The sequence below is a fragment of the Somniosus microcephalus genome, chromosome 18 (assembly GCF_052327205.1).
Source record: "Somniosus microcephalus isolate GS21.2 chromosome 18, FLI_Smic_1.0, whole genome shotgun sequence".
NCBI lineage: Eukaryota > Metazoa > Chordata > Chondrichthyes > Squaliformes > Somniosidae > Somniosus > Somniosus microcephalus.
In genome coordinates, this window is record NC_141004.1 from 36,207,682 (window position 1) to 36,235,201 (window position 27,520).

General features: G+C 41.8%; 1 protein-coding gene across 4 annotated transcripts in view; it reads left to right on the forward strand.

Moving 5' to 3' along the window:
- Positions 1-2,668: 2,668 nt before the first annotated feature.
- LOC147105210 (TBC1 domain family member 22B-like) overlaps positions 2,669-27,520 on the forward strand; it is a 382,991-nt gene continuing 358,139 nt past the window's right edge. Inside the window, exons 1-3 of one of the 4 annotated variants that reach the window (XM_086011342.1) lie at positions 2,673-3,065; positions 10,398-10,439; positions 11,281-11,337. Coding sequence is in view for 3 of the 4 variants with exons in the window: in XM_086011343.1 (XP_085867469.1) it covers positions 3,010-3,065; positions 11,281-11,337 (113 nt within the window). In the remaining variant the exon portion in view is untranslated. Of the gene's footprint in view, positions 3,066-10,397; positions 10,440-11,280; positions 11,338-27,520 lie in introns of all 4 variants that reach the window. The other 3 variants (XM_086011343.1, XM_086011340.1, XM_086011341.1) reach the window with 3 other exon arrangements.

Here is a 27,520-nt window from a genome sequence, read left to right on the forward strand (position 1 = left end):
GGCTTCAAGAGCGCCGATTGCGGCTGTGAGAGACGGCCAGCGGGCCCGGTTGCCGGGGTAACCCTTCCCGCTCTCCAAGCCCCACCCGAGATCCGCACTCCCGAGAGCCCCGCCCGAGCCAAGCGGGGAACAGAGCGCGTCTCAGCTGCTCCTGCTGCGCACGCACCCTTCACTAAGATGGCAGCGGCGCTCGGCTGAGGCCCGCCCCTCCAGCCTTCACAAAGATGGCGGCGATCGGGGGCCGCTTGTTGACTGGGGCCGGGAGGTGCCTAGCTCGGGCGTGGGTGCGGAGGAGAGGCCGAGGCTTCGAGGCCTACCTGGAAAAACGGGGAAAGGTAGGAAAATTAATGAGATTAGATAAAAGATTTAGAAAGTAATTAACTTTTAAAAAAAACAATATGTGTTTTAAAAGCAACGTTTTTTTTAAAGACGCAGAAAGCGGGAAAAAGAAAGGAAAAGTTTGGAATCAAGATGGCGGCGACTCACCTCGGTTCAGAACGATAAGGCCCGCCCACACACGCACCGATTGGTCGACCGTCAGGTCACCAAAAGCGTAGGATTGATCAATCGTCCCGTCACTCGACCGTAGGAGGGCCCGGCCGCACGCGCCAGGAACCCGGCATACGATTGGTCGACCTCGAGGTCACTCTATCGCTAATGAGCGGATAATGAGATGCTAATTAGCAGAATGTTGAACGTTTTTTGGATACCGCGGGCGCGATTTTTGTCCGGCCGAAACGTAAATACGCTTACGACTGTTTTGGAATGGTAAGCTTTCTTTCGACGTAACGCACGCGTAGGTACGCTCTATAACTTTCGAGCGCATAGCCGGACAGACGCACACGTGAGGACAGACAGACAGATAGACAGACAGACAGATAGACAGACAGACAGACAGATCGATCCGTTTATATATACAGATACATATATTTAAAATCTTACATCTGTGCACAATTTCTGTTGTCATATTTTTGTCGCATATTACCATTGCAAATTTCTGTTCCAAATTTATAATAGAAACTGCCCCAGTAAAAGTGTAATTACATCCTCCTGCCAGTGGTGGCACTGTGCTGCCTCAGTGTTGCATCTCTCAGCTCACATGCAGAGAAACTCCTGTGCTCCATCATCTATGTCATTGCTTTACCAAAATACCATCAGTTTTACTATTTCAGTATCAATAATATAAAATCAAAGCATTAAGTAAAAATAAATAGTGAATATATAACTTTAAAATGATTACTGAATTATATTTGCGTACCGCCATCTAATCCCACTTCACCTCAAGACTGCACTTGGTCTTGACTCCTTCTGTGCAATTACATGCGAGATATATATTCAATATCAACATTTGCAAAGGCAGGCTGTTTTTCTTAATGCTAATCTGTATTTTTCAAAGAGTGTGTAATGAAACCAAAAATGCTGATCGTATATGTGGAAAAGTACAAATATTATTTATCTGCAAATTGTATCTAATTTTTTTAATTAAATAGTATATTTTATCACTGTCCAGTGTCTTCCTTTTTTTCTACATGCCAATTCATGATTCAGTTTCATATACAGATTGCAGTAATCCCTCACCAAGATGCAAACTGGACAATTTATGGACTATTTGACTATAAACATATTCATGCATTAAACTGGCTTAGCTTTTGTCAGCAACAACTTTCATTTATACAGCACTTTTAACTAACAAATTGTCCCAAGGCGCTTCACAGGATCATAATCAGACAAACATTGATGAGGAATTTTATTTTTATTCATAATGCTGCAAATATAAACTTTCTCTTCATGCCCATTCTCCAGCTATGGCATTTTAAAAGTTGGCACACATATATGTACACACACTTACAAAATATATTGCACAGATGATTACCAATATTCCTTCATTCCCTTTTCAGCTGTGGCTCAGTTAGTAGCACTCTTGCCTCTGAGTCTAGAAGGTTGTGGGTTCATAATCCCACTCCAGGGACTTGAGCACAAAAATCTAGACTAACACTCCAGTGCAGTAGTGAGGGAGTGCTGTACTGTTGGATGATGCAGTCTTTTGGATGAGACGTTAAACTGATGCCATCTGGTCTCTCAGGTAAAAGATCCCATGGCGCTATTTCAAATAAGAGCAGGGGAGTTATCCCCGGTGTCCTGGCCGATATTTATCTCTCAATCAACATAACAAAAAACCCCAGATTATCTGGTCATTATCACATTGCTGTTTGTGGGAGCTTGCTGTGTGCAAATTGGCTGCTGCATTGCCTACATTACAATAGTGACTACACTTCAAAAAGTACTTCATTGCCAAAAAAGTGCTTTGGGAAGTCTAGTGGTAGTGAAAGGCGCTATATAAATGCAAGTCATTCTTTGAAGAAAAAAATAACAAAATTGGTGTCTATTTAGGGAGTTTGTCCAACAAATAAAACTAGTTTGCGTTTTCAAAATCCCACTTCAATTAAAGTTAATTTGAAAGTTTATATTCTTTTAAAATTGACTTGAATTCTAGATTAACTTGGCTATATCGACAGTACTGAATAATCCTGTCTACTCCAGTGTCACTGTGTAGATTAGAGGGGAAAAATCAAATAACGCAATGATCTGTCAACATTGGTAGTTGAGAGTAATCTAATCTCTCCATCTTCTATTTAAACATCATTCAGTGCTGTTGTGATTTGGCTGCTGGGATCACTGTAGACACTTGCTCGACTCTACCTGTCAATCAGCCGGGCGCCATCGCCAAGGAGACGTCCCACCTGGAAACATCGCGGCCCCTAATTGGCCAGCGGGCTGCGGAGGCCCGCCCCGGCCAATGAGAAGCGAGCGTCGGTCCGGACGCCAACATGGCCGCTCACCGTACAGTTTTTCGCCTTTATTTCAAATTTTAACCTTTCCGACGGGGCGAAACCCGTTCGTGTTAAACTGGTTTCTTCATTCAGTCAGCGAGTCACCGTTTCAGGCTCAAGTCATTTGAAAGCGGCCGGCCGGCCGGTCATCGGCCCGGCACAGTGAGCGGAGGGAGTTATGGCGAGCGATAGCAGGAGGCAGTTCTGGAAGCGGAACACCAAGGTTCCCGGAAGGTTCGTGCACTCGCTCACTGACTCCGGGACAGCTTGAACTCGCGGCTGATACTGTTTTGTGATCATTTCCTGTAGCTTTTTTTTTTGCTGTACTATTTGCTTCTGAGATTGCAAAGTTGCCATTTCCCCCCCCCCCAATTCTGGTTTTTATTTCCGGACCAAATACTGTGCTTCGTAAAGAGAGAGAGAGCGCGGGAGGGAGAGAGAGCATCTGGTTGATGCATTCACACGGAAATGTTTGTCAGGGTTTCAGTCCCAATAACACTGCAGCTCATTTCATTGCTCTTTTTGCTAATGCACCTGAATGCATTTTTAATGCCATTCAAAATAACTACTGCACAGGGTATTGGCTATTGGAATCATAGTGCAGGCAGTCTTGGCAGAAACAGTAGTTGGACGACTTGACAGGCCAGCTCTCTCTTTCCCCTTATCTCCAACCATCGCGTTAGTTTTCATTTTGAGTTTGATTGAAATCGAGATGTGGCCACAGTAGTGTGTACCTTTGGAAATGGCTGATTCAATGTTGAAGATGTCAAAAACGATATAAAATCATTTACGCACCTGTTCATTGGCCAAGAAACAAAAACACACCACATAGGCCATATCCACATTAGGCAGTTAGTCAAATACTACTTTCCTGCTCGCTCACCAACCTCTTTCCTATTCCTCTTTTTCAATCAACTATCTAAATCCCTGTTAAAAGTATCTATGCATTCTGCATCAAAATAGTATCTGGCACAGAATTCCATATTCTAACCACCCTCTGAAGAATTTTTTTCTAGCTTCCTGTTTAATTATTGCGATGATCTTAAGTTTGTTCGTTTTTACCAACTAGGAGAAAGCTCATTTTGATGATCTCCTGTATACTCTTAATTGTATTGTGTCAGTATTGAGTTTCACCAAGCATGATAGCAATGTGCTTTAATTACCTGTAATGATTGATGCACATGTAGAATGTGTATGATCTTACTACTGGTAACCTGTTCAACTAGCAATAATGACTGTCAACATTTGTGTTCACTCTCCAATAAACTTTATTTATATTGGAAGACTGTCTATTATTACATCTTCCTTAATGTTTTTTGTTACTTAAGTTTTCACCTGCTCTATAAAACACATTCATAGCTGTTGCTCATATGTTGTACAATTAGCGTGCAGTTTTTTAAGATGCATTTTTATGAGCAAAATGTAAAAAATTCCAAAGACTTTAGTAGCAGAAATCCCCATCTGCTGTGGATTGTATCTAATCATATGTCCAAATGTATTCAACCCTCAAAATCCTGGTGTACTTTGAAGCAATTGAAACATTCTTCAGTAAGCTGATCTTTCAACTTCTACGATTTACAGCCAATTTTTGGAAGTAAGAAATTTACAGATAAGTGAAATTTAACAGAAACTTAAGAGCATTTTCTTTGTGCTTATTTTTTTTTACTGTTGATTGTTTTAACTCTATAGGTTGTTTTCTGTAAATATCTTGATTATAAGGTGCAGTTATACTGTCGATACAGGTCCCAGATCACGCAAAGCTCCCCTACAGCCTGAAATTCCAACTGCAAATGGATAATATCTGCAGTTGGAACTTCCAAATCCAGGAGTGAGCTATGCACCTGTATGCTTACGTGCACAGAGATCTGATCCTGGCTGTTAAATATTAAATGTTTTGACAGTGCAGGTGGGCATTTTATGCTATTGATACATTTAAATAATCTCTAGGTAAGTTTACAACGGGTGCAATGTTGTAAGCCTGGTTTTGATATTGCACTGGAAATATACTCCATTGAGGTGTCTGAACTGCATTGATGCCAAAGTTGCAGTACAAATACACCAATAAATTGACTTTAAATGATTTTCTTTTGTGGTCTTATTTTTGCCATTGTTTATTATGATGGCAGGCTCACCCAGAATTAGTGTTGACAAATTGGGTGGCTTTTGAGACATCTGGTAAATAAATTGGCAGCATGGTTTTTGTGACTTCCAAATGTTTCATAACTGCTCTAACTGGAACTTTTTTTCTCAATAAAGACATTTATTTTTCAATTGGACAATAACTCCGAAATGGTCCAGTAGCTCTCACATTGGGCAGTGCTGTGCTCGTTACGTTATTGAAGGTGTCAATTGTAAGGCTATGTTTTCTGTTACTAATATGACACTGACAACATGTGACATATTATGAGCCATGCGTGCAGCACAATAAATCTGTGGATGTGAAATTGTACACCTACCTGAAGCAGTAAAGCAGATGTAGACTTGTTCCCTGACCTTCATTTGTCCACTCAGGACGGCTTCTCAACTCCTTGCTTCAAGGGGACAGACAACCAAAGATAGAAGTTCAGTTCAGCATTACAGTTGGCTTCTACCTTACTGTATTGGGGTTTATATTTTCCGTTTTCAGAGGCACTGACAAAATTGCCTCTTGAACATGGATTTTTGGCACCTTTCCAATTAGCATCACTTCATTCACTTTACAGTGTTGCTGCTGAACTTAGGACTGCCAATAATAGCATTTGCTTTAATGTAGAGATTTAGTTAGTAAAGTTCTCACCTAGCTTAATGTGCTCCACTCACCCAACACTAGTAGAACTGTGAAAGCAAACTATTGCATTTTTTTTATTGCTACCACATTGCTTTGTGTGTAACCTTTTATACAATGACACAAATGGTCTGAAAATAGTAGGCTTTCAACTTCAAGTCCCTTTAGAAAATAGTTTTGTCATCACTTCCACAGTGCAAAATATGTATGGCCTTCTATTTCCTCCAGTGCACCTTGAGTTTGATCAAAGCTGGTAGTGGTACATGTACTGTGGTCGAGAGGTATGCTACTTGATCTTGGGGAAAGTTTGAGGTTCAGTCACTCCAGCCTGCTCTTAATCTTATTGCAATATAATTTGAAGCCTAAGAATAGGTTACAACAACAACTATTTATTTAGCACCTTTAACATAGTACAACGTTCTAAGGTACTTCACAGGAGTATTTATTTAAAAAAAAAAAAAAAAAATTTTTGGCACTGAGCCACATAAAAAGAAATTAGGGCAGATGACCAAACGCTTGGTCAAAGAGGTAGGTTTTAAGGAGCACCTTAAAAGAGGCAGAGGTGTTTAGGCAGGGAATTCCAGAGCTTGGGGCCTAGGCAGCTGAAGGCACGGCACGGCCACCAATGGTTGAGTGATTATAGTCAGGGATGCTCAAGAGGCCAGAATTGGAGGAGTGCTGATACCTTGGGGTGGGGGGCTGAAGGAGATTAGAGATAGGGAGGGGCGAAGCCATAGAGGGATTTGAAAACAAGGATGAGAATTTTGAAATCGAGGTGTTGCTTGACCGGGAGCCATGTAGGTCAGTGAGCACAGGGGTGATGGGTGAACGGGACTTGGTGCGAGTTAGGACACGGGCAGCTGAGTTTTGGGTGACCTCAAGTTTACGTAGGGTGGAATGTGGGAGGCCAGCCAGGAGTGCATTGGAATAGATAAGCCTAGAGGTAACAGAGGCATGGATGAGCGTTTCAGCAACAGATGAGCTGAGGCAAGGGCGGAGACGCGCAATGTTACGGAGGTGGAAATAGGCGGTCTTAGTTATGCCGTGGGTTTGTGATCGGAAGCTCATTTCAGGGTCACATATGACACCAAGGTTGTGAACAATCTGGTTCAGCCTCAGACAGATGCTAGGGAGAGGGTTGGAGTTGGTGGCTAGGAAACAGAGTTTGTGGCGGGGACCGAAGACAATGGCTTCGGTCTTCCCAATATTTAGAGAGAATTTCTGCTCATCCAGTACTGTATGTCGGGCAAGCAGTCTGACAAACTAGAGACCGTGGAGGGGTCCAGAGAAGAGGTGGTGAGGTAGAGCTGGGTCTCGTCCGCATACATGTAGAAACTGACGCCGTGTTTTCGGATGATGCCGCCAAGGTGCAGCATGGAGATGAGAAATGGGAGGGGGTGTGGGACACCAGAGGTAACGATGCGGGAGTGGGAAGAGAAGCCATTGCAGGTGATTTTCTGGCTACGATTAGATAGATAAGAATGGAACCAGGCGAGTGCAGTCCCACCCACCTGGACGATGGTGGACAGGCGTTGGAGGAGGATGGTGTGGTCAACCGTGTCAAAGGCTGCAGACAGGTCAAGAAGAATGAGGAGGGATAGTTTACCTTTGTCACAGTCACAAAGGATGTCATTTGTGACTTTGAGAACCATTTCGGTACTGTGGCAAGGGCGGAAACCAGATGGAGGGATTCAAACATGGGAGTTGCAGGAAAGATGGGAATGGATTTGGGAGGTGACAACACGTTCAAGGACTTTGGAGAGGAAAGGGAGGTTGGAGATGGGGCGGTCGTTCGCAAGGACAGGGGTCAAGGGTTGTTTTTTTGAGGAGAGGGGTGATGACGGCAGATTTGAAGGAGAGGGGGACAGTACCTGAGGAGAGTGGACTGTTAACAATGTCAGCTAACATGGGAGCCAGAAAAGGAAGTTTGGTGGTCAGCAATTTAGTGGGAATAGGGTCGAGGGAGCAGGAAGTGGGTCTCATGGACAAGATGAGGTTACGTGTCTTGCATTCCTCAGCCAGCGAACTGAGAGTGATGGGGGAATGTAAATGCCAAAGTAACTGAAGCTATTCAGTGATACTTTGTACAGTAAGCATAGTACAAATGAGTAACACACTGGGATCCATTTTACCTGCCTTGTTGGCGACATGCTAAGATTAGACTTCAGTTATCTGTTGTGATTGAGCATACTGCGAACTGACTGCACAACAAATTGTTTCCTCTGTACCTGAGAAGAACCTTTATCTCCAAGGTTCCATTAGTCTAATTGGCAGTTGAGTGGTTCGTGCTTTCATGTAACAATGACTCATTACTTTATTCTTCAAGTCATGAATGTGTTTTCTTGATTTTACTCATGGATGTTTGGATTTTAAGTAGCTTGTTACATGTCTTGCATTTTTAAGATTCATTTGGCTTCTCTTTAAAATGTACATGCTGAGAACTGTACAGAATAAGCAATGCTCTAATCACGACAATGAGGCAACAATGTCAAATTGTTCATAATGCAAATGATTAAAATCTGTGATGTGCCAATTGTCAACCTTTTGTGGAAATATTTTTTAATCCATATTACTGACACGAATGGGACACTTGGCACGTTTATTAAAAAAAAAGATTAAATCTGCACATTGTGGAGTTTTGCTCCTAATCCTGCCCCACATACACGCGCACACGCACTAAAATTCTTCATGGACAATTTTGGAGTTAGAACTGTGATCTGATTGGTGCCAAACTCCACAACAATGATAAAATTGCTGTTTAGAGACACATTTACGAATAACTCCTTTAGTAATGTTTCCTAATTGTCCTCTCACTTAAAGCTCCCTTTCCCCCATAATCATTTAGCTGACATTACCGGTACAGCACAGGAGGAGGAATTGTTCGAGCATTTAAAACAAGAATTTCCACTAAGTGACATCCGTTGGCCCCATGGAGCTGGTATCTGTAGAGGTCCTGGTTGCTGCAGACAGTCACATGTTGATTGAAATAGTTTGCGTTTGCTGCCACAATAAATTTTAATATTGATTTTATTGTAAAATTGTGGTGGGCTGCTAAATGTTCCATGTGCAGCCATCAGAACCAGTATGCAACAGTTTTGTTGGAAACAAGCAAATAAGTAATTTGGTGCCTTTGACTATTTTGCAGCGCTTCATCATTGCCCCAATGAAGTTTTCCCTATCACTACTTGGTATCACCCACAGAGCAGGTCCAGAATATGTGCATTTTGTTTTGAAATTCAGTGACACGATTGATTGTTTGAGCAGAACAACTGCAGCAATGGAATAGGAAGTTATCGATTGATTAATAACAGAAAATGATTTAAATCGAATTCGGACTTTTACTGTAGTTACTAATTAAGGTGTTTTACTGTTGATTTAACTGAGAATAATGGTCCTTGGCTGATAAAAGTATTTTTGCTGTTACTCACTCAAGTCCAGAGGAAGTCTCCTGCTTATTTTTTTAATGATGGTATGCACTTTTTTGTTAGGTTGTTTTTCTCCTAGCAGGTGTTTGACAAGCTCGGGTCTTCTGGTGGTAATGTCACATTGCAGAAAGATTGTAACTTTCTACTGAAAGAAAATAGATACAATAGAACTGCTCACTAATAAGGCCTGATATTTCCTCCCAGGGTGTTTCTATTTTGTGTACTGCAATGGTGGTTTTTCTTAATTTTATTTATATCCTTTTCAGGTTTCCTGCTTCTATGGTTCCCATTTCACAGCGAGTATAGGCCTTCTAGGTATGGCAGTTTCTATGGCCCTAGTTATGCGATGTCACAGTGTAATGATAAGTTCACCGTTGCCTAGTTTAGTGACCAGTTAACTGTGGTGACATTACGTGGTTTATTATCTGTTCTATGTCCCAGATTTGGAACATTGTCAAAAATATGGAGGAAAAAAACTCGTTGATAAAATTTGTCAGTGAATTCTTGGTTGTGTTTATTTGATATTGACAAATAACAGAGACTCAACCACAAAACTAATTGCCCGACTTGTTTGTGGCAGACTTTAATTCGGTGTATCTCTCTTTACGGCTGTACTGTAAACTGAGATTGAAGATTTAGTTTGTGATTTGTCAGCCAAGAAAGAAATATTCTTGCCCATTTTAAAAGTAGCTGATGTATTTTTTCCAGCTAAGAAATCAGAATTATAAACTACAGATAAATCGGGCCTTCAGTGAAGTTGGTGTTGCCAGTGATCGACAGGCTCTTCTATGCTATGGGACTGTACAGCTTTATTATATCCCTGAAGTATGTGATACTCCATTTAGTTACAGCCTCAATGAATCATGGCAAAATTAGCCAATGCAAGTGAATATCATTCAAGCTGGGGATTGGCATCAGTGACTCGAGAATGAAGTCTAACACCGTACTGCTACAATTACCCTGCACTTCTTCATACACTTGAATTTTTTTAAATTTTTTTTTATCTCTGTCTACAAGCTCCACTCAGCCTCCTTCCTGGCTTAGATAATTGAATTGGTTTGTGACTCTGCCGCCATATTTTTCCCCCACTCCCTATTTGCAAGCTGCACTTTCCCTTTTTAGGTCGATCCATTTCTATGGAGCATCCCCTGACTAACCGATTATCTGGAGTTTTGGCAATGGAACTATTAAAACCAATCTCTGGGTGATGCACAAGTGATGTGGTTTGAGCAGGGATACTGCCTCACCTCTGCTCTACCTGGCACGTCTCTCACATGATATTGGAGGCCCACCAATCTTAGCAAGCAACTTGCTAATATACCACCGGGCTCTGCCAGAGGACTGTTGTCTTTCTTATTAATGTTTTTTTCATTTTAGTGCTGATCCTTGACTCAACAGATGGAAAGCATGGATTCTGAGGTGGGGATAAAGTGCTGTTTAAATTGACTTAATAACATACCTGTGAATGCCTTTTTCAGCATCTTAAATTTCTTTGTAATTCACAATCTGAAAATCTGATATTCTATGGCACCTGCATTATTTTTAGTTAATGGCCCAATATTCTGTGAGCTCCCGAACTGTTCTACATTATCATGCAGTAGTTGTGGAAAGAAATAGCTCTGTCATTGGTAGAATTCTTATATAAAATAAATGTATTGGCTGTAGAGGATTCTAGGCAGTATTTTAGTTTTGTGTTCTGGTGACAAAGCATCCCATTTTTCTGTCACATATTTACAAGCCACTCCAAGTGGAATAAGGATACCAAATAGCTAGAAGTTACATGGAAATGTCATGTAAATCATGAAACGTACAACTGGCTTGTATAAAGGGTTGGCACTTTTAATACTGCCCAGCGCTAGAACTGAATTGCAGTTGAAGGGTGAAAACATTCAAATCATCTTACTCTGAGCTGTGTTTTCCAGAGCTGTAACTTACACACGTCTTGAATTTATCATTTCTCTCCTCTGCTGTTGCTTGTTTGGGACTGGAGCCTGTACTCTCTCGTATTCTGACGCAAGCATCACTGACATGGAAAACAAAATTCTATTTCTGCTTTCTCTTCATAGTTGTGTTGACTTGTAATGCTTTTCTTCATTTGGAAAGATCTCGTATGTAAGCGTTACTAAATCCTATGCACGCAATTCATTAATGGTATGAATTGGATTTTTTCCTCTCCGATCTGCAATATGAAGTGTAAATGATGCTTGTTTAATTCATTTTTTACACTTATATGGCATGTCTTTCTCTTTTGTTTCCTTAGTATACAACAAGTTTATGGAGCGCAACATCCCCCATTTGATCCCCGGCTACACAAAAAGTAGGTTTGCAGTATAATTCATTGTTTTCTTATGATTCTGTAAAGTGCTGTTTTCAGTCTGAATGACCTTCATCCTGTTAATGTAACCATAGCTTTGTCAAGTGATAGAGGAATTGATTTACAGTAAATCTGCATCAGCCCTATAATTAGGATTTGCTTTGTTCTAGAATAATCATGGAAGAATGCAACAGAGATAACCTAATTAATTTGTTCCAAGTTCAAACCAGTGGGTCAGGAGCTCAACTGTGATTAATTGGTGTTTGTTACAGAAACATAGAAGATAGGAGCAGGAGTAGGCCATTCGGCCCCTCGAGCCTGTTCCGCCATTTAATGAGATCATGGCTGATCATCCAAATTCAGTACCCTGTCCCTGCTTTCTCCCCATATCCCTTGATCCCTTTAGCCTCAAGAAATATATCCAACTCCTTCGTGAATATATTTAATGATTTGGCCTCCACTGCCTTTCTGTGGTAGAGAATTCCACAGGTTCACCACTCTCTGGGTGAAGAAATTCCTCCTCATCTCAGCCCTAAATGGCTTACCCCTTATCCTTAGACTGAGACCCCTGGTTCTGGACTCCCCTGCCATCGGGAACATCCTTCCTGCATCTAGTCTGTCTAGTCCTGTTAGAATTTTATAAGTTTCAATGAGATCCCCTCTCATTCTTCTGAACTCTAGCGAATATAAGCCTAATTGACCCAATCTCTCCTCATACATCATTCCTGCCATCCCAGGTATCAGTCTGGTGAATCTTCGCTGCACTCTCTCCATGGCAAGAACCTCATTCCTCAGATAAGGTGACCAAAACTGCGCACACTACTCAAGGTGTGGTCTCACCAAGGCCCTGTACAACTGCAGCAAGACATCCTTGCTCTTGTACTCGAAAGTGAAGCCTACTTTGAGAAAGCAGACCAAATATTATGAACGAATGATCTGGTACAAGATCTGTGCACTTCATGGCATGATGATGCCTATTACTAGTTTTGTTGTGATCATATGCAAGATGTATTGAAACACAGTACAAGTGTGTTCAAGAGTTTGTGGCAGCCATTTTAAAAGATATTGGAAATTTGTTTAAGATTGGTACTGGGTGCCTGTTTGGAGAACATTTACATTTGGTTTAGCAGTTGGTACCAGAAACTTGCATTGGATGGCAGATTTAAATAATAAAATTTAACTTACTAAATCCTTCTATTTGTTGTATCCCTACTGATAGCTGTTGGTGGACAGTAATGTTGAAATGCATTACTGAAATAAAAATGATTGTGAATGAAATATCACCCTGGTTCTGGCCCTCCACCCCCCCACCTCCTCCACAATTGCCAATCGTTAAGCTGGTAACATGGAGTAATCCATCTGCTGCAAGTATCTTGGCTATCGTGTATATAGCCAGGATACATGAAAGTGCTACAGCAGTGGTGACTTTGAACATGGCCTGGTTTCTGGTTTGCTTTTGTTTCTGTAAAAGACCTGCTTCTTTCAGCTGATCCCCTTTTCTGAGATTTTTGATGAAAATTAACATCTTCACTGCAAGAAAAGTTTATGCATGCAACCGATGTAAGTGCTTTGAATGGCATTTTACGTGATTGTCAGTTGGTTAACTTTGGCATAACAGTTCTCTTCAATGTGCACTTTTACCTAAAAATCATAGTGTATACACACTTTTATATAATGTCTACAATTGTCATTTCTGCATTTTGTGTTGAAGCTTTAATATTATGCAAGTTAAATCTTCATATATGTAAGTGAAACGGCCAGCCCAGTTTTGTTAATAGTTAAAAATAATAAATACAGCATTACTGAACTTTAGAATGCTAATTAACTACTGCAAGTATTTTCATTGATCAGATACTCTGGGGGACTGGTTTGGAACATAAAAAGTAGAGATATTTGAGCTACCTGTCAGCAGGATCTTGTATGCTGAGATCTGAGAGTTTGTTTTTAGTACATGATTTAGTTTTGGATTAAAATGTTTGAAAACAGATGGTAATAGATATTTTTTGGAAACTGGAAGGATTTAAGATTTTTTTGGCAGGTTTACATCTTGATAGAGGAGGGGGATTGAGATAAATATTGCACTTGACCTTTTGATTATCTGTAGAAAATGTCTTCACTATTTTTGTTGGCCTATTGGAGTTCGTGATTAAATCATTGATGTGGGGACTGGCTAGCATAATAATGCCCATACCTGGATTCGCACACAGCCTAAATGAAAATGATCCTTTTTGAAAGAAGTTGGCCAATCTCTTCCTGAGTTTCTAATGGGTACAGCTCCACAGCACAAACTGCCTCTAATTGAGCATTCATTGGCACTAAATTGGTAATGTTATTCAGGGACGGCATAAGGATGTCATATGTAGATGGTAGAAAGTCATACAGATACAGTAGAGTGTGATTTTCTGAAGTTGGAGTTGACGCACATTGATGATGCAGCATAGAAAGCTGCTTTATATTACAGCAATGCCACTGATTGAAAGTAAATGAAGTGCAGCTGTTGTGGTTCGAAAAGTGGAGAAACAACTTGGGTGGTTTTCTGAAATACCTTTGGATGTAACATTTTAACTGGTGACACTGGACTCCACCTGCTTTTTTGGCAGTGGGCAAGTTGGGAGCTTGAGGAACATCATTAACCAGAAAGTGATGTGCACGCACAGTTGCACAATCAATTGTTGAAATCCACAGACAATGTGAATAGGGTGATTTCAGTGCACCTGGAAATAAAGTATATTGCAGTTTTTTAGTATAAAATGGGCATATGTTGTGTTGGACCCTTGGTAGTGATTGACGCTGATATTGGGTCCCCAAAATGGGAAAGTGTTTCATTGTCCAGGACTCCGATTTGTCACTTTGAGTATAAAAGCTCAGTTTAAAAAAAATCGTGTTGGAGAAATTTGCACTAAGCCAACAAACCATTTATAATGTCACTACATCAGAAGTCTGCTGTTTGAGTGCTTCTGTTTTTTTCTACATTGTATAGCTAATTCTAATGAAAGTGGTTCTGTCGTATGGTGCAGCAGCCCATACTTGGATGTGTTTGTTTATACTGCGGGATGGATTTGGAGTACTGGGGGAAACATCTGCACTCAAGTTGTGTTTGTGACTTTACACTTCTGGCCATGGACCTCCGAATGTGACAGTATTAAAAATTCAGGTCTACCACAGATATCTGTTGCTCCCTTAAGTGCTCTGTTCGCCTGTTTCTTACAGAAGTTGATTCCCACTGCCCTATATTCACCAGCATGGTAAAGGGACCAGATCTCTGTGTCTTGCATACATGCACTCCTCCAATCTCTCCAAAGACAGATCGAGCTCACACTAGAAGAAACAGTGTTTGGTTTGATTTTAAGTTTCTGTATTCCACAGTAGGCAAAACATACAGAATACCAAGTATGATGATGAGAGACAATTGGTATACCTTCTATTGTGTACTGTTACAAAAGTAAATAACTCACATTTTCTAGTTTACTTCAGTGCACCCTTTACTTAATGTAAAAACATAGTTCCTCACTTGCAGCCTTCTGCTGCCAGACTCCTTTTGCAGCCTTTTTGCTGCTTTCCTGACTTCTCATGTCTGTTGATTCTTAAAGTCTTTTAGAAAAACCAGAAGCGATCAAAGAAATTTGTAACACACAAGGTGCTAGCACTTGTCCTGACTGACAAAATATTGCCACGAATGGGTCATGTTTGGGGCTTCTTCAAAACAATGGCACATCCTGCATTTAAAACACACCTTGACTGCCACTGGATTGACAACTTGGTGTGGGACTGTTTTTTTTGTTTTAATGGACATTGGGACACTCGCCTGATATCGCTAACGAGCAGCTCGACCGATTTTCATGCATTTAAATGTGCATTTACAGCAGCTTACCTATCTGAGAGGGCTGACAATCCGACGGCTGTAGCCGGTCCAGGTAAGTTAAGGGATGAGAGGCAATCTGGGGTGAGGGTCGTAGAGGATTGGGACTTGTAGGGGTCAATTATTGTGGGGCCTGCTCCTCCTGACCCTACAAGAATCATTTACAAACCTTTTATGAACTTTTCTTCAGTTTGCAGCAGTCAGCTCAATGCCAAGTACCAATGGGCAGAGCATGCATGATGCCCATTGGTACCTCCATATGGCACTGGGGTCCGATTGACATTAGAGGATCCTGATTTGTATGAGCTAACAAGACGCCCGCCTGTTTCTGGTGGGTCCCTTGGTCCGTTACCTCAAGGCCCCTGCTAAAATGATGGCATCCCGAATGTCAGTGGGAGCAGGGTGGTCAGAGCTGTGCTGCAATATTCAGCACGCTACCATTGCTGCCTGGCAGTGAAACCTAAAATTAACCCCCTTGTTTGTATTGCTGCGTTGCCTCTGGAGTTTACATAAATTTGGGTGTATCAAAATTTGCTGTATTTTTGACATGACACCCTAATCCAGTGCTGCATTTGCTTCTGCAGGTCTGAGCTTGTTGTGAAACTGGCTGTAGTCTCAGCAGATAGGATTGTAATAATCACTGTTCCCATCAGCCAAATTGGAATCTATACTTTAAACAGCAATTGCTTAAACTGGGCAGTTGATGTCTCAATGTTGTGGTTCTTCCACTACGGGTTGAGAAAGAGACAGTTTCATGTTAATGGTGGAAGAGTTCATTTACTCTCCATAGTGAGAGTGAATATAATTGCTATAAATTATATAATGATTTCCCTTTTACTTACTAGTATACGTAAACTCGATCTCTATATTAGTATGAAACTGACTACTGAGTTTGCAAGGTAGAGGCAGATAAAGTAAGATAAGATGAAGCATGCAAGGAAAAAGGGTTTTAAAAAAAAAAGTAAAAAGGACAACCTTCTGACACAGGCGAGAGTGCTACCATTGAGCCACGGCTGTAACCATACAAAAGCAAAATACTGTGGATGCTGGAAATCTGAAATAAAAGCAGAAAATGCTGGAAATACTCAGCAGGCCAGGCAGCATCCGTGGAGAGAGAAACAGTTAACGTTTCAGGTCTGGGACCCTTCATCAGATAAAGTGAAGGTGCCCATTGGTTATCAGAGGAACAGAGTCGGGGTTGGGCAGATGTAGAGGGGGAGGGAGGGCATGAGGCCAGAGTCTCAATGGGCAGATGATCCTAGGCAGCAGCAAGGATGTCAGTAAAGGGGTGAATAGACGTCCAGATTGGTGTCCGGTTGGGTGATGAGAACGAGAGGGTGGTCAAATGGCCTGAGTCCTAAGATCTCATGATGGAGAAGATAGCCAGGCCAGTGAAGATCACTGAAAGTCAGTAAAACATAGAAAGTGAAATTAAAATAACCTTGAGAGAAAGTTAAGTTATAATCTGTGAACTTAAATTAATTTTAAACTTACATGGTGATAAATAACTTTAAAAGAAAACTTTAACTAAAGCTTGCCACCTAGAGAAATGGGGTCAGGGGAGCAGTACTCCCACCTAGTGTTGGGAGGCTTGAAATAAGCACTGAACTACAGATGGCTATTCAAGCCTTACAGCTTCAAAGAAATTCTAGGTGCTACACCAAGGTATGACTACTCAGCTGTGACCAAATCACGATGCAGGGAGTAAATGTGAAAAACAAGAAGTATGTGCTGGATCCAAGACTTTTAATGCAGATCTCCTGTGGCATTACTTGCTGGAAAATATGCTGTTGTACCATCCCCGTGGGGATTGTGACATTGGGCGTCATGGGTCAGAGGTTGTTAGGCGTGGTAACAAGGATGTGAAACGGGGTTGCGGAGTGGAGAGACAGAATATGAACCCAGTGCCAGTCAGGTGTCCGCAAACAGGTTGGACAGGTAAACCAGAAGGCTGTGTTTGAAGCCAGATGATAGAGTGGGCGGACTATGGGCAAGCTGCTGTCTGAAGTCTGGAATTGACCAGCGATAAATGGTAGTGCACAATTAATGAGTTTGCAAACTTGCATAAGTCTTTGAAATTCCAAGTTTTTATATAAAAAAAAATATTTTCCTTAAGCTCTCAAATGGTGCAGAAAAATAAAATTTTTAACTGAGGCGAGTAACTCTTTTTGTGACCATCTTTTTGTTTTGTTTCCTAACCATTAATTAAGAAGCTACAGCTGCTCGGGTGTGGTCGTAAGTGTTCAGTTTATAATTGACAAGGAAGGACTGTTAATTTTAATGGGAGTCCTACGTCAAATAAAACTGAGATTTCAATCACAGCTTTATTTTGAAGTATTTTTGAAAAAGTAAAGAAATTCTCAGAGGATGATTGGACACACCCTTGGGAAATTTTGCAAACTGCAAAGCTCAGAATACACAGTTGAGATTGCAAATTCTCCAACTGTTCAGGGAAAAAATTATACAGTCGAGAAGCAGGCCGAGGCCCTGAAAAAAAACAAGAGAATTCATTTAATAGCAAGTGTTTTTTTTATTCAAAACTTTTTTTTTGACATTTTGAAGTTTGTTACTGAGGAAAAATGACAAGCAGCACTTTTTTGTAAAAGCATTTGAGGGAATGGATTTAATTTAATTTTTCTGGTCATTCAGGATTGGTCAAGGGGCTGAATGGCCTACTCATGTTTCTATGGTTACAGTGGGACCTGACTTTTGTTAGCACAGGGACCAGTGCTCAGGTGGCCGGTACAGGGAGTCATGACTTAGTGAGGGCTCTAGACCTTGCTGGTGAAGTATGATGTGAGTAGTTCCAGTAGAATTCCCCACCCTAGTGGATGCATTGATACAGAATTTAGCCAAAAAAAGCAGTATGCTGTGGGAGCTTGGTTATCCACCATGAAGGATGGGGCTGTCCTGGCAGATAATAGAAATTGGTGGATAACTGAGACTCCCCAAATTACTGTACACTGATTGCTCTTCCTTTTCCCACTTGTCTTCCTCAGTTCCCTTTAGCAGCAATCCCTTCCATTCCATCAGCTGACTGTTTGACTCCTGACACTGGCTCGGCTACAGGCCCAAGATGAGATTGCATTTTAACACGCAGGCTCTGTACTGACTTTAGAGTTGGCAGCTCCACTGAGACCAGTGCTGTGGAGGCTGCCAGTGGGGTGGTGAGAGATGAGCGTGCACTGCTTTCACTGCTCACCTTTTGTCACTGGGGAGGGCAATGGCTGGCATGGAGGAGTGTATTTGGCCAGCTGTTTTGGGTCTGTGTTGGACCCGGTGTCTGGAGTTGTGGGCAGGGGGGCTGTGAACCAGCAGGCCAGTTGATTGATCAGCTGTGCAGCACCTGCTCGCATTGTCAGCAGGCGGAGGACTGTGATTTGAAACACAAATGTTGGCATCCCTAACTCCCAGTGGTTTCCCATTATCTGTAAAACTTCTCATTAATTGTAAATGTAGCTAATGGGAGAATGGATAATTATATTGAGCAAATTATGTTGTACAGTTTTTAACTGTTAACGTGGGTAAATTCAGCAGCTATTTCGCGCGCAGCAAGTCCAGCAAACGGGAGTGAGATGAATGATCAATTAATCTGTTTTTGATGGGGAAGTGAGGAATATTTGTCAGAACACTGGGCGAACTCCCTGCTCGTCTTTGTCTATTGCTGTGGGATCTTTAACATCCACCTGAACCATCTGAATAGGCAGACAGGGTCTTGGCTTACCATTTCATCTGCAGGTTGGCACCCCTGACAATGTATCACTCCCTTAGCACTGCACTCGGCTCTTGGAGGAAGGCTTAAATTCACAGAAACTGACTCGGAGGTAAGAGTGCTACCAACTGAGTTAAGTTGATCCCTGAAGGAGAGCATTGACCAAACCACGAAACTAGGGTGCAAAAAAAATTGAACCATGACTACTGACCGGATCCAAATTGCTTCTGTTTGAATCGAGTTGTTAAAAGCCTAGGGTGGGAAAATGTTTCACGTTATTTATTCCATTGTCTTCCCCCCCCCCCCCCCCCCCCCCCCCATCCTCTCCTGAAGACACTGACATGTCATAGTATGACTCCATGGAATGCAGCAGCCCTCCAATATATCTCCAGTGCCCATTCTGGCAATGGCAGCCTATTCAACTGTTTAAGGGCATCATAGCCATTCCAATCTTCTAATTTAACATCCACATCCACACACTGTTTAGCATGGGCTATTGGACTGAAAAAGCTGTCCGATTCTTCTTTCTTTTGCCTGCTTGCGCTTCTCAGGCTTAGGGCCCTAAGATCACCTAACTTAATATAGACTAGGAATTCAACCTGGGATCCTCTTGGTCTGCACAACTTAAAAATAAATAACTAAATAAATAAAAGTAATGTATCAATCAGCAGTCACCTAATTGCCTTACTAGTTGAGCTGTTAAGATTAAATGGACTTACCGAAGAAGGGTACGAAATGTAGACTGCACTAACTTTTTTTGTTGAATATATACATGATATTAAGATTATTTTTTACATATATGAACATTACAATGATTCCAGGAAACCTTTACATTTCATTTTGTATTTAAAACTGGATATTGCTGTTAACCTGTCTAGGGCTACGGACCTGTCCTTTTAACTTTCTTTGTTGCTAGTGGACTCAAAGATCACATCCACACAGCCTAGTGTATTTGTCGACATGTTACTAAGTGGCGTTTTCTGTAAGAAACCCGCATATTCTGAACCAGTATAATAGCAAAATACTGCGGATGCTGGCAATCTGAAATAACAACAGAAAATGCTGGAAATACTCAGCAGGCCAGGCAGCATCTGTGGAGAGAGAAACCGAGTTAACGTTTCAGTTCTGATGAAGGGTCCCAGACCTGAAACGTTAACTCTCCACGGATGCTGCCTGGCCTGCTGAGTGTTTCCAGCATTTTCTGGTGTTATTCTGAACCAGTGTTTTTCAGAAATTAGAACTGACTGAAAACCACAAATGTACTTGTTATGACAAGCTATCTGTGTTCATTTCACAGCATTGGGCATATTTAGTCAAAATTAACTGCTTCTCCATCTTCTGTAACATAAATGTAATTAACATTTTTTCAATAGATATGATTTTGAAATGCTTTTGTTTACAGATGGAAGATTTCCTACATGTAAAAATCCGAGTTGATACACACATGTGAAGCAATATTGAATGGGTGCCAGCCCAGTATTGTGTTACTAAATTAACACCATTCACTTTCAATCCTGAATTAAACATCAGGTTTTTTTAAACTTTGTTCTTGAAATGTGGATGACTCTGGCAAGGCTGCATTTATTGCCGATACCTGGTTGCTTGTGTTTGTGCTGCAGGTTAGTTGGTATCTGGGTATCTGACACTCCTGCAAGCTCAGCCCTTATTTCACTTTCACTGAGATTTCCTACCTGCTAAACTCACCAAAGTGGGATTGGCAGATCTGAGTGTTGTACAGTAATGTGATTGTATGCTTGGTTTCCTAACTGCTATTAAGGCTGTCTCATACACTATTTAAAAACTTCTTCCAAGTAAATTTGATGTACAAATATTTTATATTTTCATAAGTTTAATGCTGTTAATTTGTTGTCCTAATATCCATGGAAATGGTAAGTTATCTTGATCACTGCAGGTGACTGTTTGTTTTAAATGTATACATGGACTGATGTAATAATAACCTGTGTCACAATCAGTACTTTTATTGTAGTTATATTATTTCCATTAGCTGTTAGTGCAGATCCTAAAAATGTGTAATCGCTGCAGAAGATTATTTGGCTGAATGGAAAATACTGTGTCTGTGGTTAGGAATTATTTTGTGAGGTAGGCTTGGGTGAATGGAATCATATTGAAAGGTCAGAGCAGGGTTGTAATGAACTCTTAATATCCCATGTGGCACCTACATTTAACATTGCTGTATGTTTAGGACTTACGGTCTGAGCACGGTGGCATAGTGGTTAGCACTGTTGCCTCACAGCGCCAGGGACCCGGGTTCAAATCTGGCCTCGGGCGACTGTCTGTGCAAACTCCACACATTCTCCCTGTGTCTGCGTGGGTTTCCTCCGGGTGCTCCGGTTTCCTCCCACAGTCCAAAGATGTGCAGGTTAGGTTGATTTGGCTATGATAAATTGACCCTTAGTGTTAGGGGATTAAATACGTGGGGTTACGGGGATAGGGTGGGATATGTGTCGGTGCAGGCTCGATGGGCCGAAATGGCCTCTATCTGCACTGTTGATTTAAAAAAAAAAAAAAATGTAAATGCAATTATTCAATTAGGTATTAAGTGAATTACATTGTGATAGTGAAGATTTTGTAGACTAGATTAGTTAACTTCTAGGTGCAAATGACAGATTTAGGATTAGTTTTTTTGTTACTACGTTCTTGAGACATGGATGAGTCTCGCATTTATTACCTATACCTTGTTGCTCCTAGATCTGCTGCTGTCCTTGTGGTGCTGGTACTCCCATAATGGTGTTGGGTAGGGAATTCCAGGATATTAACTCGGTGACTATGAAGGAACAACAATATGTCCAAGTCAGAATTGTGTGTTGCTTGGTGGGAATGGTGTTCCCATGACATTGCTGCTCTTGTCCTTCTCAGTGGTAGAGGTTGCAGGGAAGCTGAGATGCTGTCGAAACAATTCACCAAGGTTACTGCCGTGCATCCTGGAGATCGTATATATTTAAAATATTAGTACATCAGTGCTGTTGCTTTTAGTGGTGTAAATGAAATGCAAATGATAACTTGTATTCGTTACATGATAAACATCCTTTACATGGTACACAATAAAAGCAACTTTATGGTAGTGCTGCAAAATTGAATGGAGTTGTGTTGTGTGTAACTAATCAATGGTATCCAGGTCCATTCACTGTATAACTGATTTGTTTCTATCCCTATATTGTACTGTTGCTAATCTGCACTTCTACGTACAGTGTGTTTTTGAACTTTTGATTGACCAGAAATTCACTCCTCAACACTTTGAATCTGCTTAAAGTCAGTTGGATTTTGTTTTTCTGCACTAGGCGATAGTCATAAACACTTGAAAAGCAAAGTCTGAGATTGAACTACTGTATATGTATAGCTGCAGAAAAGATTTGTAAACAGTCTCCTTGTTGTCCGTAGCATACAGCGAAGCAGGCAATCTCTTTGTTGAGAGGCTTTTATAGCCCTCTGCTTACAGCGTTGTTGATGAGGAATCTGTTCTTCTGCAACTGTAGGGCACTTGTCATCTCTAAATTGAACAATTGTTTTCTCCTTTCCTTCCATTTTTTGAATTCCATTCTGTCTGGTCTTTTCTACATACTGTATGGGGCAGTTACTTATGGTATGCAAAACACACAGTTAACATGCAGGTACAGCAAGCAATTAGGAAGGCAAATGGTATGTTGGCCTTTACTGTAAGGGGGTTGGAGTACAAGAGTAAAGGAGTCTTGCTAACAATTGTACAGGGCTTTGGCGAGACCACACCTGGAGTACTGTGCACAGTTTTGGTCTCCGTACCTAAGGAAGGATATACTTGCCTTAGAGGAGGTGCAACGAAGGTTACTAGATTGATTCTTGGGATGAGAAGATTGATCAATGAGGAGAGAGTGAGCAGATTGGGCCTATACTCTCTGGAGTTTAGAAGAATAAGAAGTGATCTCATTGAAACATACAGGATTCTGCGGGGGATTGACAGGGTAGATGCTGAAAGATTGTTTCCCCTGGCTGGCGAGTCTAGAACTACGGGGTCATAGTCTCAGGATAAGGGGTCGGCCATTTAGGATTGAGATGAGAAATTTCTTCACTGAGGGTTGTGAATCTTTGGAATTCTCTGCCCCAGAGGGCTGTGAATGCTGAGTCTACGTATATTCAAGGCTGAGATAGATAGATTTTTGGATTCCAGAGGAATCCAGTGATATGGCGATCGAGCGGGAAAGTGGAGTTGAGGTCGAAGATCAGCCATGATCTTATTGAATGGCGGAGCCAGCTCGAGGGGCCGTATGGCTTAGTCCTGCTCTTTTTTTTCCCTATTTCTTATGTTTCTTATCAGAATCTATGCACTCTAGGCTCCTCTGATGTCTAAGCAGTAAGCAGCTGAACTGTAAAATCGAGAAGGTACCAAATTCAGTCTCCAGTTTGTGCCGAGTCAATTTATCCTGATGAAAGTGGCAATAAGGGTTCTGCAGTTGACTGCACCGCTCATGGATTAGGTAGGGGAATATCAGTTAAGGTTTACACTAATGATCATTATCTAGTGACCCTTGCTGGAAGTGCATATGTGTAGACATCGGATGAGGACACGATTGGACACACTGTTGTGATGCCCCTGTCCCCGTGGTGAAATAGTCTGCCGACACTCGCTGTCTGATCTTGTACATGAATATTGGCTACTTGGGCAAGGTACCAGCGAATGTTCAGTGCCTGTGGATCTATGCTACAGCAAGGGCTTTGTGCCTTCAGGAGAGGGGAGGGGAAGAATTGACAGTAAAAGAAACAATCAAAGGATCTATGCACTTCCAACGCTGTGTAACATCTGCTGTTTTACCTGTGCTAAGGATTATAAGCCAGTATCACTGCTATTGGCGCTCTTGGTTAGACTGGGAGAGAAATGAATTGTGAATATGGGTCAGGAACAGAAAGATGGGAAATGGGGAGAGAGAGAGACAGAAACAGATATATAGTCTGCAGAAAAGATGGAAATGGTCTGTATTTGAACCTTGCTGCTCTTATTTGAGCATGCTGTTGTAGGTCCTTATCAGCCAATCCTGCGATGGGTATAAAGTTAGGTGATCTACTTTAATTATGTTGTTTTGGTGATTGTATGCTACAGTTTTACATTTTCAACTTTAACTATATTTTAATGTACCATGACATGTCTCTGGAAAAATTTTTTTTTAAAACCTCTTTCCTCACAGAATTGATTTCCTTTCAACTGTGCTACGTCTGCAGATACCTATTGGGACATGTTCAGGTCACTGTATTTACGAACATATGAACAATGACAGACAGGAAAAACACCGCTGGTCCATCTAGACTGTCGCACTCTCCACCCCACCCAAAACCATGTTATCGCCTGGGAGAGGCGAAAAACCAGATTAAAAACCCAGGCCAATTATGGGGGGAAAAAAATCTGGGAAATTCCTTTCTGATCCCACAAGACGATCAAAACGAGTTCAGGAGAACACTCTGGCACCAATAATTCTATGCAGTACCTACCTTTTGTACGAGGTGATCTCCGCCCCAGCCAGAAATGGGTCCAACTTTCACTTGAAGGAATTTGGCGAATTGGCATCCACTGCACAAGCGGGCAGCTTGTTCGAAAGGTCCACTATTGTCTGGGAAAAGAGCCACCTCCTGATTGACTAACCTAGATCTGGCATTGTACAACTTAAAATTGTGACCACTGGTCCTCCCCAACCTAATTAATTGGAACAAACTGTCAAATCGAACGCAATCTATTCCCTTCATCATCTATAAACCTCGATCAGATCACTTCTAACTCTAGGCTTTTCTAAAGTGTAGAGTCTCAGGTTTTTTTTAGTTTATCTTGATAACTAAGATGCTTTAAACTGGGAATTAGTCTCTCTACCCTTTCCAAAGCCTCAATATCACCCACCATGTGAGGAGACCAAAACTGAACACCGTATTCTACTGAGGCCCGACCAAGGTTTTGTACAAGGACAAAATAGTATGCTTTAACTTGTAGTCAATTGTCCTATAAATGCACTCCAACACCCTATTCGCTCTAGTTATCGCTTCATGGCATTGTTCATAAACAGTTGGAGATCTTTGCATTAGAATGCCTAGATTTCTTTCTTTCTCTACCTACTTTAATGCTTTTTCCTGAACGATGTATGTATGTTCAGCATTCACCCTGCCCGTATGCATAACACTGCACTTTTCCAAATTAAACATCATTTGCCAGTCACAAGCCCAATCCCCCAACACTGCCTGAAACAGTTGAGCATCGTCCACAGTCCCGACACTCTCTCAAATCTTAGTATCATCTGCAAACATGCAGTTCAGGCCTCCAACACTTGCACCTACATTTAGATAATTAATAAAAATAGTAAAAAGCAATGACACTAACACCGATCCCTGCAGGACACCACTGATGACCAGTCTCCAAACAGATACAAATCCATCTGTAACCATTTTCTGCCTACAGCCTACCAGCCAGTTCTCAATCCAGCTCAATATATTACCATAAAATACCAGCGATTTCGATCTTGTAGAGAAGCCTCTTGTCAAAAGCTTTTTGGAAATCTTAAGTTGTCAATGTCTATTGGGCTTCCCTCATCCACCATCTTGGTGACTTAAGAACATAAGAAATAGGAGCAGGAGTACGCCATACGGCCCCTTGAGTCTGCTTCGCCATTCAATAAGATCATGGCTGATCTTCTACCTCCGCTCCACTTTCCCACCCTATCCCCATATACCTGATTCTCTTTGACTTCTTCAAAAAATATAATCAAATTTGTAAGACTTTTTTTGAAGCCATGTTGGGTGTCCCTGATATGTCCCGCTCTATCTAAGTAATCATATATTACATCCCTAATGATTCCCTCGAGCATCTCTCCTATTACTGATTTCTTACTAATTGACCTATAGTTACCTGGGTCAGTCTTGTCTCCCTTTTTTAAAGATGGGGACTACATTAGCCTCCTTCCAGTCTACGGGAACCGTCCTAGAGTGCAGTGAGCTATTAAAAATACAAGCAAGAGGCTTGCACAGCAAGTGTCCCATCTCCCTGCAGACTCTCAGAGCCATAGAGTTATACAGCACAGAAAGAGGCTCTTCGGCCCATCGTGTCCGCACCGGCCATCAAGCCCTGTCTATTCTAATCTCATTTTCCAGAACTTGGTCCATAGCCTTGTATGCTATAGCGTTTCAAGTGCTCATCTAAATGCTTCTTGAATGTTGTGAGAGTTCCTGCCGCTACCACCCTTTCAGGCAGTGAGTTCCAGATTCCAATCACCCTCTGGGTGAAAGTTTTTCCTCAAATCCCCTCTAAACCTCCTGCCCCTTACCTTGAAACTATGCCCCCTGGTCATTGACCCCTCTACTAAGGGGAAAAGTTCCTTTCTGTCTACCCTATCTATGCCCCTCATAATTTTGTACACCTCAATCGGGGCCCCCCTCAGCCTTCTCTGCTCTAAGGAAAACAACCCCAGCTTGTCCAGTCTCTCTTTGAAGTGCTCCAGCCTAGGTAACATCCTGGTGAATCTCCTCTGCACCCTCTCCAATGCAATCATAATCTTCATATAGTGTGGCGACCAGAACTGCACACAGTATTCCAGCTGTGGCCTAACTAGCGTTTTGTACAGTCCCATCATAACCTCCCTGCTCTTCTATTCTATGCCTCGGCTAATGAAGGCAAGTATCCCATATGCCTTTTTAACCACCTTATCTACTTGTCCTGCTGCCTTCAGGGATCTATGTACATACACACCAAGGTCCCTCTGATCCTCTGATCTTCCTAGGGTCCTACCATTCATTTGTGTATTCCCTTGCCTTGTTGGTCCTCCCAAACTGCATCACCTCACACTTTTCAGGGTTAAATTCCATTTGCCACTGTTCTGACCAACCCGTCTATCGTCCTGTAGCCTGAGGCTTCCCTCCTCGCTATTTACCACTCCACCAATTTTCGTGTCATCTGCGAACTTACTGATCATACCACCTACATTCATATCTAAATCAATAATGTACACTACAAACAGCAAAGGACCCAGCACCGATCCCTGTGGTACACCACTGGACACAGGCTTCCAGTCACAAAAACAACCTTCGACCATCACCCTCTGCTTCCTGCCACTAAGCCAATTTTGGATTCAATGTGCCAAATTGCCCTGGATCCCATGGCCTCTTACCTTCTTGACCAGTCTCCCATGCGGGACTTTGTCAAAAGCCTTACTGAAGTCCATGTAGACTACATCAACTGCACTACCCTCATCCACACACCTAGTCACCCTCTCAAAATTCAATCAAATTGGTTAGACATGATCTTCCATGCTGACTATCCTTGATTTAATCCTTGCCTCTCCAATTGGAGACTAATTCTGTCCCTCAGAATTTTTTCCAATAATTTCCCTACCACTGATGTTAGGCTCACTGACCTGTAATTCCCTGGTTTATCCCTACTACCCTTCTTGAATAATGGTACTATGTTAGCTGTTCTCCAGTCCTCTGGCACCTCCCCTGTGGCCAGAGAGGTTCTGCAAATTTGTGTCAGAGCCCCTGCAATCTCCTCCCTTGCCTCACACAGCTGCCTGGGAAACATCTCATCAGGGCCTGGGGATTTATCCACTTTTAAGCCTGCTAAAACTGCTAGTACCTCCTCCCTCTCGATACTAATT